Consider the following 16,083-nt stretch of genomic DNA (forward strand, 5'->3'; position numbering starts at 1 on the left):
ACCTCCCCTTTTTCTATGATGTATAATTGTACATCATGAAAATTACAATAGTAGTTGTAGGAATGATGGATATTAATGGAGGTTTTAGACGTTACAAGTAATTTTGCAATTTAATACTTGTGAGGATTTAATGATAAATGTTGATGAAGTCGGCTACACTATTTATATAAGTATATAAAGCCATATATTTATAAATCATATATTTGTTTTCAAAATTCAAAATTCAAAGTTAATTCTTATTTTTCGTAGAAAAATTTTATATGATTAAAGTATGACTTTATTTCTACCTACAAATCATAATTCTTGGTACATATTATGTAGATATCTCATATTTTGTGTGACCGACGTATCCGATGCACTTTTGGGGATAGCACATGGCCAATATTATTTGAGCTTTGAGATTTGTGCATAACGTATTTGAACGGGTGAGATTTTCCAAAAAAATCATACAAAATATAAGATATCTCAGAGGATGCGGATTCAACCCTTGGCTGGTATACCAACCGAACGCGGGGAAAGCGAATTCGGATCCCCTAAAGTAACTCATATTTTTTAGTTTTGATCCGGACCGTTGGAGCTACTGTATACACAAATTTTAAAGAGACTCGTGATGTTAATAGAAACATGAACTCATTCTTTGACAAAGGGGAGTGCTATTTTCAGGATGTTTCTACAATATTGAGCAGTGAGAGAAATTTTGTTCGCCAAATACCTATTTTGTCCTTTACCCTCTCTTTCCATTATTTGTAAAATCGGAATAATTTTTTCCGGTTTTAGAATTTATTTTTTTTAGGAAACTGCAGACCTATTGCTTGTATCGTAGTTTCAAACAACGACTCCAAATAAGTACCACAAGTTGTGGCCCTATTGACTTGTACCGCATTTTCAACGGCACCCAAATCGGTAGTGCCAACTTTTTTTTTTGGTTCTGAAATTCGAACAAAATAGTGGGCCTCATGTTCAATCTAAACTAGAAATTAAATAGCTTGTTTTTGGAGCGTAGCTTCCCATAGCAATCTAAACTCAGTCTGAAATATAAAGTTGGTACCTTATAGGACAGCAGTTTTAAACTGATTCTGATAAAAATGCAATTACTGGATTTATTGGGTTTTTTTTATGATAAAACTGGATTTATTGGTTTTTTCTTTGGATGATAAAATAAAAAATTTGGGTGCTCAATACCTATTCATTACCGTGGCGTACCAACACATTTGATTCATTTTCATTTTTATTATGTGTGTTGGTTGAATGATAAAGGGAGAAAGAGAACATGGAGGAAAAGGAAGATATGGAGACTGGAAGAAAATAAATGTGAGATTCCAACATTTTTTATTTTTATGGAAAATTATTTTCTTTATTTATTGTTTCTTTTTTATATTGTATTAATTGAGATAGATAATGAAGAGAGAGGGTAAAGGACAAAATAGATATTTCATGAGCAAAATTTCTCTCACGGCTCAATATTGTAAAAACTTTGCTGAAAATAGCACTCCTTAGAATTGAGAAAGATTTGCTAAATATTCGCTCCAATAGTCTCATTATTCATCCGCAAAAATAACAAAATGCTCTGTTTGCTCAATCAAAGTTTTGAAGCAGAAACAAAAAAAAAAAAAAAAAATTTTATGGACATTTTCCACTAGGAGCGGTTGATTCAAACTCACACTCAAAATCCTAATCTACGTGGTTTAAAATTATTTAATCTAAGCTAAAAACTGAGCTAGTAGCCCATTCCTCCCATGCCACCGCCCATTGGAGGAGCATCCTTCTCATCCTTTGGAAGTTCGACAACAACAGCCTCCGTAGTAGTCATTAAGGATAAAACACTGCACAATTTGGATAATTACATTAGCAATGCAAAATTAATGAAATACCAAAGCTAGGAGTAATTTGCGAAGTTTTCAAGCATATGAAATAAATTCTTCACCATTACATTATCAACGTAAAACTAATAGAGGTACCAAAAACTGGGAAGTAATTTTTTTAGCTGCTAAGGACATGAAATGGAGTCTCACGTTGTTTCCAGAAAGGTTCTTATTTTTCTGCAATGACATAACTGTGATCTGAAATTTTGTCTAGTCGTAACGAGCTGGATACATAAAAGGAAAAATACCTTGTGGCATCAACCAAGCAGTTCTAATAACCTTCAATAGGTCAATAATACCCGTCTTTACCATGTCAGCATACTCACCTGAAATAAGATTGAAATTTTAAACATAAACAAAAACCAATATAAATTAAATATCCTTTCAATGACAATAAGCATAAATTTCATGAAACTAAACCTACCTTTTGCTGCATCATAACCATGTGCATGGACCAAATCTATGGATTGCAACATTTTTTTTTTTTCTGGCGTCAGTTACAGAAAAGAAATTTTCTCTTCAATTGGAGTATTGGATGGGTAGTAGGAGATGGCATGAGTATATATTTTTGGTATGACCCGTGGATGGCGCGCCTTTAGCAGACCATGTGTTTTTTTTTTTTTTTTTTTTTTTGCTACAAAACCATGTGGGTTCAAACCGGCCGGTATGGGCAAATACCTTTGTCAAAGATGCACAACCGGTTTTAACATCATTGCTACACATCCTGACCTGCCCATGGTGCAATTCACTCCAGGCAGAGACGAACTGTTCTGGAGATGGAGCAGCTCGGGTTGTTACTCAGGCCAAGTCATTCTACAATGCCATTATGGGAGGAGGAAAGATAGCATGGCACTTCATGCACGCTTGGAATTGCAGAATCCCCCCCCCCCCCCCCCCCCCCCCCCCCCCCCCCCCGGGTAAAGGTATTCGCATAACTGTTGTTATGTGAATTTTTTTTTGACACATGATGTTATGCTTACTATAGGTATCAACTGCGACATGAGATGTGTAATGTGTTCTAATTGTCTGCTGGAAAATGCACTTCAAGGAAATACCACATGCTAATTTACATCGCCTAGAAATAGAGAAGTACAATAAAAGCATCGTTTCCTCTGCAGTCCCCTTGAGAGTATCCCCGATAAAAAGGCGATATTTTGAGAGTCGGCGAAGCTCCTCTGCCCTCTGCCCTCATCTCTTCCATTCCGTCCGGTCCACTTCATCTTACTCAATTTGAGCAGTGCTCCCATTAATGGATCTGGCTACCGCTCCACCTCGCTAGTCTCTCATCTCGACATACCAGGTTCGGATGGAGGTGTTATAAATTCGTTCCACCTCGTCTATAGTATCTACTATCTATATACATAAATAAGGTACGTGTTATAGTTGATGGCAGTGATGTATTTGTAGTAATGTGATTTTCTTCCTTCTTTTCTTCTCTCTTCTTTCTTCTCTTCGTTCTCTTCGTTCTCCTCTGCTTCGACCTTTCTTTGTCCTCGCCGTATCATCAGGCACAAACCTCATCCGAGCATGAAGGCTCTCCTGGATTCTCCTGTTTTGCTTTGATTTCAACAGCACTGTTTTGTGCTAACGACGAGATATTATGCACGCTCATAGTCTACCAATCTGAGCACAAGCACAAAAAATCCTACAGGCTCATTATATATCTACCGATCTGAGCGCAGAAACCCCTAGTTCTGCTTTTATTTTCTGATTTATAAAGAAATTTAGTTGTAATATTTAATATACTAGTACAAATGTTGTATGTACTGGTACGAAATTATGTGTAATTGGTTAGTCATAATTAATGAAAATGCCTACGGGTTTTAAACCAAAAAAAAAGAAAAAAAAAAGAAAATGCACTTCACCTCTTCTTGTTGCCCATATCATTTGGATGTCAGATAATGGTAAGAGATAATTCAATTCAAGGGATATGGGATGCCTCGTGGGAGCAAGCGAAGAGCCCGAGAAGAATGTCGATCAAGATGTGGGCAAAGGCATCCAGGATTCTGTGTGCTTGCTGGCACATATGGAAGCAGAGGAACACAACCATCTTTGAGGAAAATCATATGTTGGATTCTATCCTAACAAATCGGATTGCTGAAGAGAGCAAATTATGGTTCAAGCATTGCAGAGGAAACGTTGGTTGTAACATGATGCAATCAGAAGCGGATTCAGAATTTTCGTCGTGGAGTAAAAATACCGAATCAGATTTAAATCTATTAACTAATTGAGTACTCGATAAAAAATAATACTTTGACTTATATTTTTCAATGCTCTGACTTGTAATTTATGATATTTTAACTTATAATTATAATTACCAATTATAATTCAAAAAATTTATTTTAATTTTAATACTAAATTTAACATGAATTACAAATCAAATATTCAGAGGGGAACAAAAAAAAATTTCAGAGAGACAAAGTCGATTAGTGCCGATAGATCACTATTAAAACTTAAAATTCAGGGAAAGCAGCCGTTCCCCTGATATACACTGGGCCCGCCCCTAGATGCAATCACTTTTATTTCAATTAGTTTTCCTTGGCTGCCACAGCCAAGTTTTTCAAAAAGAGAGAGAGAGAGAGAAAGGGGGAATTTCGTATACCCCTCAAAAACTTCAAAATTACGTATTTTCCCTCTAAATTTTGAAATTACGTATTTCCCCTCTAAACTTAAAAAAAATCACAAATTTACCCATTTTATTCTTTTATATTAAAACTCATTCTAAATTTAAAAAATACCTATACCCTCTTATTAAAAATATAAAATGTTCATCTGACTCAAATTTGAATCTGAAGAGTACTCTACAGTCCGAACTTCTTTAAAATTTGTGCACGCCAGATTAGCATGAATCTTGAAGTGAACACACACAAATAGTGAAGCAACGTGCACATATCTTAATGTGATGTGCGCAGATCAAAATTGCTCTAAGATCCATGCACGCTAGATTAACACGAATCTTGAAGCGAACACGCACAAAAGTTGAAGTGATGCACGTAGATCTTAATGTGATGGGGCGTTTTATGCTTTTAATAACGGGCAAAATGGGTATTTTATAATTTAGAATGAGTTTTAATATAAAAGATAATAAAATGGGTAAATTTGCGAGTTTTTGAAGTTTAGAGGAGAAATACGTAATTTTAAAGTTTAGAGGGGTAAATACGTAATTTTGATTTTATTGAGGGGTATACGTGAAATTCCCCCAAACAAAAATGTTGAACCTTGAGGGGAAAACAAAAACAAGCATTTCACTCGTTTGTTCCAAAATTGGGACAAACTTTATGACGTCTATAAAACATCTCAAGACAACTAAAAGAAAACATAAACAAACTGCCATAAACTATATGACCGGTTTAACTTGAGCACCAGTTATTTTACCAAACAGGGAAAAGTGGGCCAGTACCACCCGGCTTCTCGGCACCAGGGAGGCTGGTGTAGAAGTAGATGTCATTAGACATCTCCCAACTCCAATCGTCCAGCCTCGACACTGTCATCGGGGGCCACCGGTTTATTCTCACATAGTGGTGTCTGATCCTGCCATCACCAACATAGCTTGTGATTATTGAGTAATTGCTCTCATGACCACCCCACGCCTTATCACCTGGATCTGCCGTGTGGGTTCCATCTGGGTGGAAGTAGCGCCACATTGGTTGGCCCGTGTTCTTCCAGCTCAGATCAAGGTTTCACCAGTACTCGGGGGCTGTCTGCAAATGGATGTGAGAAAAGATGCTATAATAAGCAATGCCCCTCTTTACCAGTATAAAAGTAACGTGAAACTCTTTTAAGATAATTGCCAGTCTCCGTATCTCAGAAGAAGTAAATATTAGACCCAATTATCTGATCCCCGTTCAAATCATACAACCCTAACTATACATAACTTAATTAAGGAAAAAATATTTGCTAAACAATAGCAGCTAAGAGCAGGACCAAAACAGGTTATGACTTGTGCAACATTTGTCATCACTTGAAACTACTTAAGAACTTCCTCAAAATAAATGACTATCCAGAATTTTTTGTGGCAAGTTATGAACATAATTATGAAGCAACTTGAAGAAATTTTCAATAATCACATGAAAAAGAAGTAAATGACCAGTGGAACTGACCGCTTTAAAACGATATTCCCAAATGTGATCGCACAGGTCCTCCCTTGTTATGCGAACCTAGAATGAAAGTAGCATTAAATACATGCATTATATTAGTTACATAATCATGCATAGAGGAAACTAAGAAAATCTAACCAATCTGAAAAGATGCAGTTTACTTCAAGAATATATTACAGTTTTGGACATACCCATCAGTAATGGACTGGTCTAATCAGTACTTAATTTACCAGTACATCCTGGCACATCAATTCTCATTTCCTCTAATAAAGCATTAGAACAACTGAAGCACACTGAGTAAAGCGTAATGGCTACTCTCTAGACACCTACATATCAGAATTGCTTCTTCTAATTCATTGCATTCCATTCCATGTGAATCATGGGGCAAATAAGTAAATTTCGTGAAATACAACAACAATGTTGACTAATTTGATAAAGCTAAAAAACTACTTGTGCATCAAAAGAAAAATGAGTTCTTTGGTGGGTTAACTAGCCATGTTTTCACTACTCAGGCATTCACAAGACTTCAATACTTCAAGTAAAGTTACTACAGGGTTGAAATAGCGGATCATCAAACAGCTAGAAAAATCAAGTAGCCAATTGGTTTAATCATACCACTAAGCCATAAATGTCAATATTCATCTATCTAAAGGAATAGCAATACATACAGGCAGCATACCTCCAAGGCTCCAACATGTCTGCTCTCAACTCAGCACCATTCCAAGATAAAAAAACAGAGCAGTACCAAACACAGGTAAGTTAACACTTGTCAGGTAACTAAAAGCAATTTTGTACAATCCTATAAAAGAGATATTAGATTGAGAAAAAAAAAATCACTCTAGGAGCCCAGAGGAGATCCGAGTTGGCCACATCATGCCACCTACGAGAAACCACGAGACATCGGGCCACGCTGCATGCGTCCAAAAAATTCAGGATTTTCTCCAGTATATCAGGCCCCGCTACCACGAGCGGGTCCCCCACCTCACCGTCTTTATCTTTCCTCTGCCGCTTTGGCTTCGTTTCAAGATCGTCGGAATCGCAAACCGCTTTGTCGTTGTCTTTTTCCTCTCCCCGACGGGAATCCGCCATTGGAGAGAGAGACCAAGAGCGAGAGTTAATTAACCTTGAAGCAGTTAATGCTCAAATGCTCGATGCCTGTGGGGGGAGAGTTTCTTGTCGTCGACTGGTATTTAATGTGGCATCACCGCATCAGCATGGCGGTGATTTTTTTTTTTTTTTTTTTCATCACTGCCCGTAGGCAACTCTAGTACTCTACCCCACAACTAGGGGTGATTAATGAGCGAGCATGAGCGAGTTAGGGTATGCTCATGCTCGCTCATTAAGTAAATGAGCGAGTTGTTAATGAGCGAGTTTAAATGAGCGGATAAATGAGCGAGTTGTAAATGAGCAAACTTTTAATGAGCGAGTTATGAGCGGCTCACGAGTTATGACTTATGACTCATAACAAAATTATATAGTGTGCCCACATATAACAAAATTTATTAAAAGTCATCATAACAAAATCCAACAAATTGTCATAATTCATTTAAATGAGAGAGTTGTTATGACTATTACTTGTTTTGAGATTTAGGCAGAGGTTTTGGTTCTGCCGATTTACAAAAAAAAATGAATATGAAACTATGAATATTAGTATATTACACAAGATTAAATGTTACATTGTGCTCACTATATTACACATGATCAAATATAAAACTATGCTTACTATCTATCAATCTTAATGAGGTAAGGTTGATGTTACACAAAATTACATAGAATTAAATGTGGCAAGGATTAGATGTGGCAAATGCTTAATGAGCGAGTTGGGTCATGCTCATGCTCGCTCATTAAGTAAATGAGCGAGTTGTTAATGAGCGAGTTTAAATGAGCGGATAAATGAGCGAGTTTAGACGAGCTTTTAATGAGCGAGTTATGAGCGGCTAGTTGTGAGCGATTTACTCACCCCTACACAACACACCCACACTATTCTTGCTTCCTAAGCAAGACTCGAACTCTGGTTCTCCTGAGGAGAACACTATATCAGAGAATCACCATAAAACAGTATTTTTGAGTTTTGAGATTCGTGCCAAGTTAAAAGGAGCGGCAAATTTAGTAATGGTAAAAGATTCCCTTATCAGGTATTGGAGAGGATTGAATTCTACCAAGGTATCGGTAGAACTTGTTAAATACCGCTAAAATATCTTACCGTCGTGCTGATATGTGTTCGATATGGGTAGTCTTATATGAAGTATCGGGTAATATAGGAGTAGAACTAGTTAAGCTTATCAAAGTGTTTGGTGAGGTTAACTTTAAGATTTATCAAATTGATTTTAAATGATGAATCTAAATCGTTGAAATCCATTTACCTTACAAGTGATAAGTCTACATGTTAAAATTTTAAACATTCGAATTAATTTAGTATAAAGTCAAGCAGTCAAAAAACGTTCAAAAAATGAATGCACTAAAATTAATTTATTAGCATTCTAATTTTGACATATTAACTTTATACTAAACTAATTCGAATGTTTAAAAATTTCACATGCAAACGCATCACACATAAGATATGTGGGTTCTAACGGTTCGGATTCGTCACTTGAAATCGATTTTATGAGTTTTGGAGTTAAGCTCACTAAACACTTTAGTGAGCTTAAGAACGCCCTAGTTCTACTCTAGACTCAATTCCAAAATTTAAACTGGAATTAATAACTCAGAGTCAAATATTTTTATTTTTTTCAACACGTTAACAATTTAAAAGCACATAGATCTTCCTCATGTGTATTATACTTGAATTTTAAATTATCATGAAACACAAACTTAGTTCAGTCCATCTCTATGTTTCTTTTACTTTCTCGTACTTCATTCAAAATATGCAAAGGTTTAAATAGTGTTTATCACGTCATAGCAGAACGTCACTGTTGCACTGCTATAACGCCATAACTTTTATAATCTAAAAATGCTATAGCATGCTATTTAGAACTCTGAAAATTTGTAATAGAACTGAACTTCTAATTCAGTTCCTTAGAAACCGAACTCCGCATTTGATTTCTCTAATTATCACACCGGATTACACTCTAAATCAAAGTTTACAACAACAAAAACGGCTCCTAAATGAAACATGTTTCCTTTATAATTTATAAATGAACCAAATTCCTGATACAGTTTCTTTAGGACACAATTGTATGCTTGCGCGCTACAATATTAAAAATAAATCTAATTCGGAAACTTTTATTTTATTTATTTTTATTTAGTTCTTTAGTTCTTGATTTTATGTGTTGCTAACAAAAACAAATCTACATGCAAAGCTAAAGATAAAGGATGAATCGAAAAAAACAAACAATCTATCTAATACCTGTATTATTTTTATATTATTTCTATTTATAAAAAATTCTGCCCGGGTCCGGGCCTCCGGGGCAGTGCAAACTTAAATATCATGGAAAATCAGAGCAGCGAAGAGATATTTCATGGAAAATCAGAACTGCTTGGAATTATCTGAAGGACAAAAACGACCCCCCCTTCAAAGATGCTTCTAGAATCTGACTTGCATGTTTTTTAAGATAGAAAATTCGGTACTCGCACTACGAGAACAAGGAAATAAATGGACCAAGTTTCGGTTCAAATTTTTGGCAGCATCCAAGGTGATCAAATTAACCACGGAAGACCACCGGTAGTTTTTTGGTTCTTAGCGTGTAGTAAGAGAACGAGTATCTGAGACTGAGAGTACCATAAAGTAGGATCCATAATCTTACGGTTAAAATTTATTTTCAGTCGAACCGAATTCAATTCAATATTTATTTAAATGTAAAATTTTCTTTAAAATTTCTTTAAATATTCAATATTTAAATATAAAAAATTTCTTTAAAATTTGTGCTAGCACAGTGGAAGTGGTACCACCGTGATAGCACAGTGGAAGTGGTACAACCCTTTCATTCAGAAGAGTATAGGATCGAATCCTGCGACTGCAGGAAATTAGTGAGTTGTGGAGTGGGTGTGTAGCCGACGAACAATGATTGACAGTTTTTTATTCCTGCGCAAGTTTTGTAGGCAGCGCCTGGTGCTGTTTCTGGTGTTTGCGTTTAGTTCCTGATTCATGCAACACATAAATTAGCACGACTTTATTATCTGTATATAACATTGTTTTGACTTTATTATCTGAATTTTTATCCCAAAAATCTTCACCCGAAATGTCTTTCTTTCTCGTTAATTCTATTTAAACTGTTACATGTTTCGTTGATCTTTTGTTCTCCCAGCCATTTTGTAATCCACATTTTTGTCCGGAGAGAGGAAACCAAAATTATCTCCCAGTAATTTGTTCGGTCTCTCTCACCTCATAAATTATTAGGTTGCCAACGCGCCTCTTTCAACTTGCTAATTAATTAATAAAAAAAATTGCAAATTCTGGTAATTACATCCGAACTGGCACGTTATGCGTGCAAGCAAGCAGCAAAAGCCACCTTACATCATCGATTGCACTGGATATGAAGCATTCTCATTTTGACAATGGTTAACTTAAGTACTGAATAAAGCTTCCAATAATAGAAACATGAACTCAACCTTCAACAAATTGAGAAAGGTTTGCAAAATATTCTTCGCTCCAGTAGTCTCTCATTATTCATCCGCAAAAATAACAAAATGCTCTGTTTGCTAAATCAAAGTTTTGGAGCAGAAACAAAAAATGTTTTTTATGGACATTTTCCACTAGGGAGAAATGAGCGGTTGATTCAAACTCACACTCAAAATCCTAACCTACGTGATTTAAAATTGTTTAATCTAAGCTACAAACTGATCTAGTAGTCCATTCCTCCCATGCCACCACCCATTGGAGGACCATCCTTCTCATCCTTTGGAAGTTCAACAACAACAGCCTCGGTAGTAGTCATCAAGGATGAAACACTGCACAATTTGGAAATATTACATAATCAATGTAAAACTAATAGTACCAAAAACTTGGGGTGTAACTTTTGTAGCTGTTAAGGACATGAAATGGAGTTGCATTGTTTCCAATAGAAAGGCTCTTGTTTTTCTACAATGACATAATTGTGATCTGAAATTTTGCTTAGTAATAACAAGCTGGATACATAAAAGGAAATATACCTTGCAGCATCAACCAATGCAGTTCTAATAACCTTCAATGGGTCAATAATACCTGCCTTCACCATGTCGACATACTCACCTGAAATAAGATAGAAATTTTAAATATAAACAAAATCAAATAATAAGATAAACATCCTTTCAATAACAAAAGCATTCAAGAGATAAACCTACCCTTTGCTGCATCGTAACCAAGATCTGTGTCGTCTTGCTCAAGAAGCTTGCCAACAACCACTGCCCCTTCAACGCCAGCATTCATTGCTATCGTGTGCACTGGGGTCTGCAATTTCATACAAAAATATATTTGAGTGACTCAACAAACAATTAAAAATGATGGCCCTCTGCATATTTGGAGATTTTGATAGTATCAGACCTTCAAAGCATTTTGAATAATTTGAACACCAATCTTCTGGTCAAAATTGGCCGTAGGTAGCTTGTCCAGCTCTTTGCTTGCATAGAGAAGGGCAACACCACCTCCTGCATTGATAAAGGAATGCATACATTTGTCACCATAATATTAAGATTTGAAGCTCGCTAGTTCCGTAAACACAAAGTTGTCAGAATACTTACCGGGTACAATACCCTCTTCTACAGCAGCTTTTGTAGCATTCAAGGCATCATTAACTCTGTCCTTCTTCTCACCAACTTCGGCCTCACTAGCACCTCCAATCTACACATTTTCCATATTACATTAGAAAATAATATAACACATGCCAGGCTGCCTATAAATATGATGCTAACACATATTCCACATGAAAAAAAACAAAAAAGCATTTCTAAGAAAACAATTAAAATGCATGGCAACCTGACAGTGATACCTGGCTTCCTTGTCATATCAAGTCATAGAGGTTTATCACTGACATTTTCCAATTGTTATCATTGTTCATAACCAAAACTATAATTCATGTCATCATGATAAGTATTCTTTACTATGCTAGCATCGCCTGTGTGATTTTTTAAACCCCTCATCTGATATCATATATTAACCAAGCACAGTACAGAGACTATAAAACAATAAATAGGTGAGAATTGGTGTTGGACAGAGAGGGTATTCTGTTCATTAGAGAGGATAAAGGTGGGTACTTGTTGAGTGATTAAGAAGAGGATAGATGAGCATGGCACAATTAAATTTGATGACCCAGATTTGATCCAGGAATATCACTCTTTTGTACAGAGCAAGTGTAATTAGTAAATAATATTTATTATTACATGCTCTATTACTCACCCAACCAATCAAGTTTGTATTATTTCTACAGAGATGAAAGAGTACTGATATATGCCATTTTGCTGATGAGTTTGCTTTGAGAAATTCAATACAGGCCTTGAATGAGACATACACTCATCGTGGAATTAGTAACTTCGGGGCAACTTTGTAAGAACCTATGCATAAAATGATGTAATCTTGATATTTCATGGGAATATACGCATCTACAACACACTAGAAAAAGACATGCATACCAAAACACGTGTTCAATAAAGAAACTCTTGATAAAAAAACTTTACCTTCAGGACAGCTACACCACCAGAAAGTTTTGCAAGTCTCTCCTGTAATTTCTCCTTGTCATAATCAGACGTGCTCTCTTCAATGGCACCCCTCAGCTGTTAAGACAAAAAAAGAAATAAAACATACACGAGTGTTATCATCAATGTCATACCTCATAAAACAGGTGAAAGATAACATTTAATAGTAAGAAATACCAACCTGCTCACATCTTTCCTCGATAGCTTTCTTGTCGCCAAATCCATCAAGAATGACAGTATCATCTTTTGACACAGTGACCTGCAACATTTACAGACCCAGTTAGCATATATTATTATCAAAAGTTGAACACCTGAACTTGCTTTAACAATAATCAGAGTAAATGCGCTACCTTCTTGCAGGAACCAAACATGCTAAGCTCAACCTTTTCAAGGTTCATGCCAAGATCTTCCGTTATTACCTGTGGTATCATAAGAATATACAAACCATTAGGAGTTATACTACAAAATTAGCAAGGGCATGCACCAGAAAGATGCTATGTTCATGCCTGAATGGATAATAAAGCTTACTTCGCCACCAGTAAGGATCGCAAGGTCATGCAAACTGGACTTTCTGTTCTCACCAAATCCAGGAGCCTTAACAGCACAAACCTGAGCCAAAAAAAAAAAAACCACCTTACAACTCCATATCTAACAAAAAGCAAAAATAATGCAGACTAAGATGGATAAAAACTAATTCAAAACCTTAATGCCAGCCCGAAGCTTGTTGAGAATGAGAGTCGCTAGTGCATCACTTTCAACATCCTCAGCAATAATGAGTAGAGGCCTTTGTTTCTGTATATAAGAAAGAACAAAATTAGATACCATCTTTATGCAGGAAGGTGAGAAATAATGAAGGTTAAGATAAACTAATCAAAATTACCTTCAACGCAAGCTCTAGAACTTTAACAATTGCATTGAGGTTTGAGATTTTCTTCTCATGAATCAAGATATAAGGATCTTCCAATTCCTAGAACATTAGCAGCAGATATTCAAGATCCTTCTTCAACAATACACTATATAAAAAAAGAATCTTCAAATTATTTAATTTACTTACACATTTTTGGTTCTTTTGGTTTGTGATGAAGTAAGGAGAAATGTAGCCTCTGTCAAGTTTCATCCCTTCAACAACTTCCAACTCATTGTACAGAGTGTTACCATCCTACAGATATTTAAACACTATCATTAGCCATTATTTCAAGATTATAAACAGAGCATATAGAGATATGAATGCTGTCATGTCCTTGCAATTTACAATACGCTCACTTACCGCAATGGTGATCACACCCTCTTTACCGACTTTCTCCATGGCCTTTGCAATAAGCTCACCAATTTCTCTCTCACCATTGGCCGATATCGTCCCAACCTATCATGACAATACAAAATCAGCAACTATAAAACAAATTCAGTACGGTATTCCTAACAGTTGGTGACTGAAGCATTGAACAAACCTGAGCAATCTCTTCAGAGGTGCTGATCATTCTAGCCTTGCTTTTCAAGTTGGTCACCACAGAATCAACAGCCATAGAAATGCCACGTCTCAGATCCATTGCATTCATTCCAGCAGCCACCGATTTGCAACCCTCAGCAAATATTGCCTTTGTAAGAACAGTTGCACATGTTGTACCTGCACCAACAGCAAACAAAATAATATCAATATTTTTAACCTAAGCTCCTAATAAGATGAATTTATTAACTTCCACTTACAGAAGTACAAGCTTAAACCAACATACCTAATCCAGAATTTAAAATCAAGCATATCGCTTGAGATACAAGAAGTATATTAATCTAAAAGTCATAACATAACAAGTACCCGAAGTAGCCTATATATCATGGAATGGATATTGTATTGGATTAAAGAATTGAAAGCTCTAAATTAATAAAAAAAAATGTGAAATCACAATTGGATCAGCTTAAAAAAAACAAAAAAAATCAGACGTACCATCACCAGCAACATCATTGGTTGCATTAGCAACCTGCTTGACAAGGCTGGCACCCATGTTCTTTGTCCTGTCCTTAAATTCAATGCTCTTCGCAACTGTGACACCGTCCTTTGTGACTTTAGGTGCACCAAAACTTTGCTCAATTACAACTGTACGACCCTGGCCAAAAGTACAATATATTAGGCTTATATGTAACTGAAATAAGGGGAACAGAAAAACTGATTTAATATCAACAGATTATAACTTGTGTGTATTTACCTTGGGGCCCATTGTAACTTTTACAGCATCTGCAAGTTCTTCAACACCTTTCAACATCAATGCCCGAGCTTCAACTCCAAACTTGATATCTTTTGCTGCATAATTTCTGTTCCAGACTAGCCTGCTTCCGACCTATAGTATACAAAATCTTGGATTATCAAATAGGTTCAATTTATATAGAGAACCAGGTTAGCATTTGATCTAATAGTCCCCAATTGCCAGCCAAGAAAGCAAGACAATGCTAGCATTATTATAAAAGGCCAACAGCAAATAACTAAATTTTTAAACAGCCAGATGGAAACCAATGAAAATCTAAAAATGATCTGATCGCTCAAAGCTAGCTCATATCAGCCACACATCTATATGTAATTCAAAATCTTTAAAGGCCAAATCTAGCATAGCCATAAATGAGAGGCGACGCAAATATTAAAAGTGGAACTTGATATACAATCACTCATGAACAGATCTTCAACTAAAAAAAAAAGTGCTCTCACCTGTCTAGAGCTGCTTGCAGCGTTCCTAGAAATAGAGGAAAAAATGATTTTAGAGCTCGAGAAAAATAACTTAATAGCTTCTAAATACAAGATTAAGCATTTCAATGGATATTCGAACTGAACTCTCACCTGGCCTTGGAGGCTAGAGTAGCTGCGGCGCGATACATTTTCGAGCAAAGAAAGGGGAGGAAAACTGGGTGTCACTGGGGAGTTCGAAATTAGTGAAGATAGATCGCGAGAGAAAGAGCGGAGGCTTGCTGCGGGTGCTTTTACTCTGCTGCTTGGGCAAGAAGGCAGTGGGGGCGGGGATTATAGAGAGAGGAATGGTAGCCTCTAGAAGCCTCTCCAATCAAGGGTTTAGGGCTTTTTGTTTATTTTTTTTTATATTTTTTAATTTAAAATGGTTTAGGGTTTTACTCTGTGCGTGCGGAGGAGGGCATATTCAAAGCGGCGCGGAGTGGTTTCACCGGTTCGCGGCCCGGCCCAAGGTTGGATTCAGAAGAGGATAGACCGGGTCCGAGTCTATAATAGCTGAAATCGGGTTCGGGTCCTTTGCGCCTTGTTCAGTATTGGGTAAAGTCCGAGGACCGAGTGTCGAGCCAGGTCTGCCTCACAGATCGCTTTACACCGTATACCGAGTAACCATCCTCTGCCGCATTCTCACGATCATATTAAATCCTAATCGTCGGTTAAGATTCAGGCCTAATGGCTTTATTGCATTAAAAGGCTTGTTTTGTATTTTTTTTTGTCATAATTACTTCTCTATTTGAGTAGGATTCGACAATAAACATGAGTTAGTGATTCGAAGATAGAATATCCTTTATCT

At 36.4% G+C, this 16,083-nt stretch overlaps 1 protein-coding gene, 1 long non-coding RNA gene and 1 pseudogene across 5 annotated transcripts; 1 reads left to right on the forward strand and 2 right to left on the reverse strand.

Moving 5' to 3' along the window:
* Positions 1-614: 614 nt before the first annotated feature.
* On the forward strand, positions 615-10,848 carry LOC144567344 (uncharacterized). The gene is made up of 3 exons (XR_013515399.1): positions 615-650; positions 1,505-1,584; positions 10,609-10,848. It is a non-coding gene; the product is annotated as an uncharacterized LOC144567344 (long non-coding RNA).
* On the reverse strand, positions 5,224-7,169 carry LOC144567637 (uncharacterized; annotated as a pseudogene). The gene is made up of 4 exons (XR_013515470.1): positions 6,797-7,169; positions 6,647-6,682; positions 5,963-6,019; positions 5,224-5,563 (listed from the first exon to the last, which is right to left on the reverse strand). The product of XR_013515470.1 is annotated as an uncharacterized LOC144567637 (transcript).
* Positions 10,430-15,628, reverse strand: HSP60 (heat shock protein 60). 3 transcript variants are annotated; one of them, XM_078317455.1, is made up of 18 exons: positions 15,387-15,628; positions 15,258-15,282; positions 14,764-14,895; positions 14,505-14,664; positions 14,014-14,189; positions 13,833-13,928; positions 13,620-13,724; positions 13,446-13,532; positions 13,268-13,357; positions 13,094-13,174; positions 12,916-12,984; positions 12,747-12,824; positions 12,548-12,643; positions 11,615-11,714; positions 11,418-11,521; positions 11,219-11,324; positions 11,048-11,126; positions 10,430-10,846 (listed from the first exon to the last, which is right to left on the reverse strand). In XM_078317455.1, exons 1-18 carry the CDS (start codon positions 15,422-15,424, stop codon positions 10,741-10,743), a joined length of 1,728 nt encoding a protein of 575 aa, XP_078173581.1. In that variant the 5' UTR covers positions 15,425-15,628; the 3' UTR covers positions 10,430-10,740. The 3 variants fall into 3 exon arrangements, with proteins under 3 accessions (XP_078173581.1, XP_078173582.1, XP_078173583.1); XM_078317456.1 differs by lacking the exon at positions 13,094-13,174; XM_078317457.1 differs by lacking the exons at positions 12,916-12,984; positions 13,094-13,174.
* Between the last annotated feature and the right edge of the window lie 455 nt (positions 15,629-16,083).

This window comes from Carex rostrata, chromosome 16, assembly GCF_964058835.1.
Source record: "Carex rostrata chromosome 16, lpCarRost1.2, whole genome shotgun sequence".
Taxonomy (NCBI): Eukaryota; Viridiplantae; Streptophyta; class Magnoliopsida; order Poales; family Cyperaceae; genus Carex; species Carex rostrata.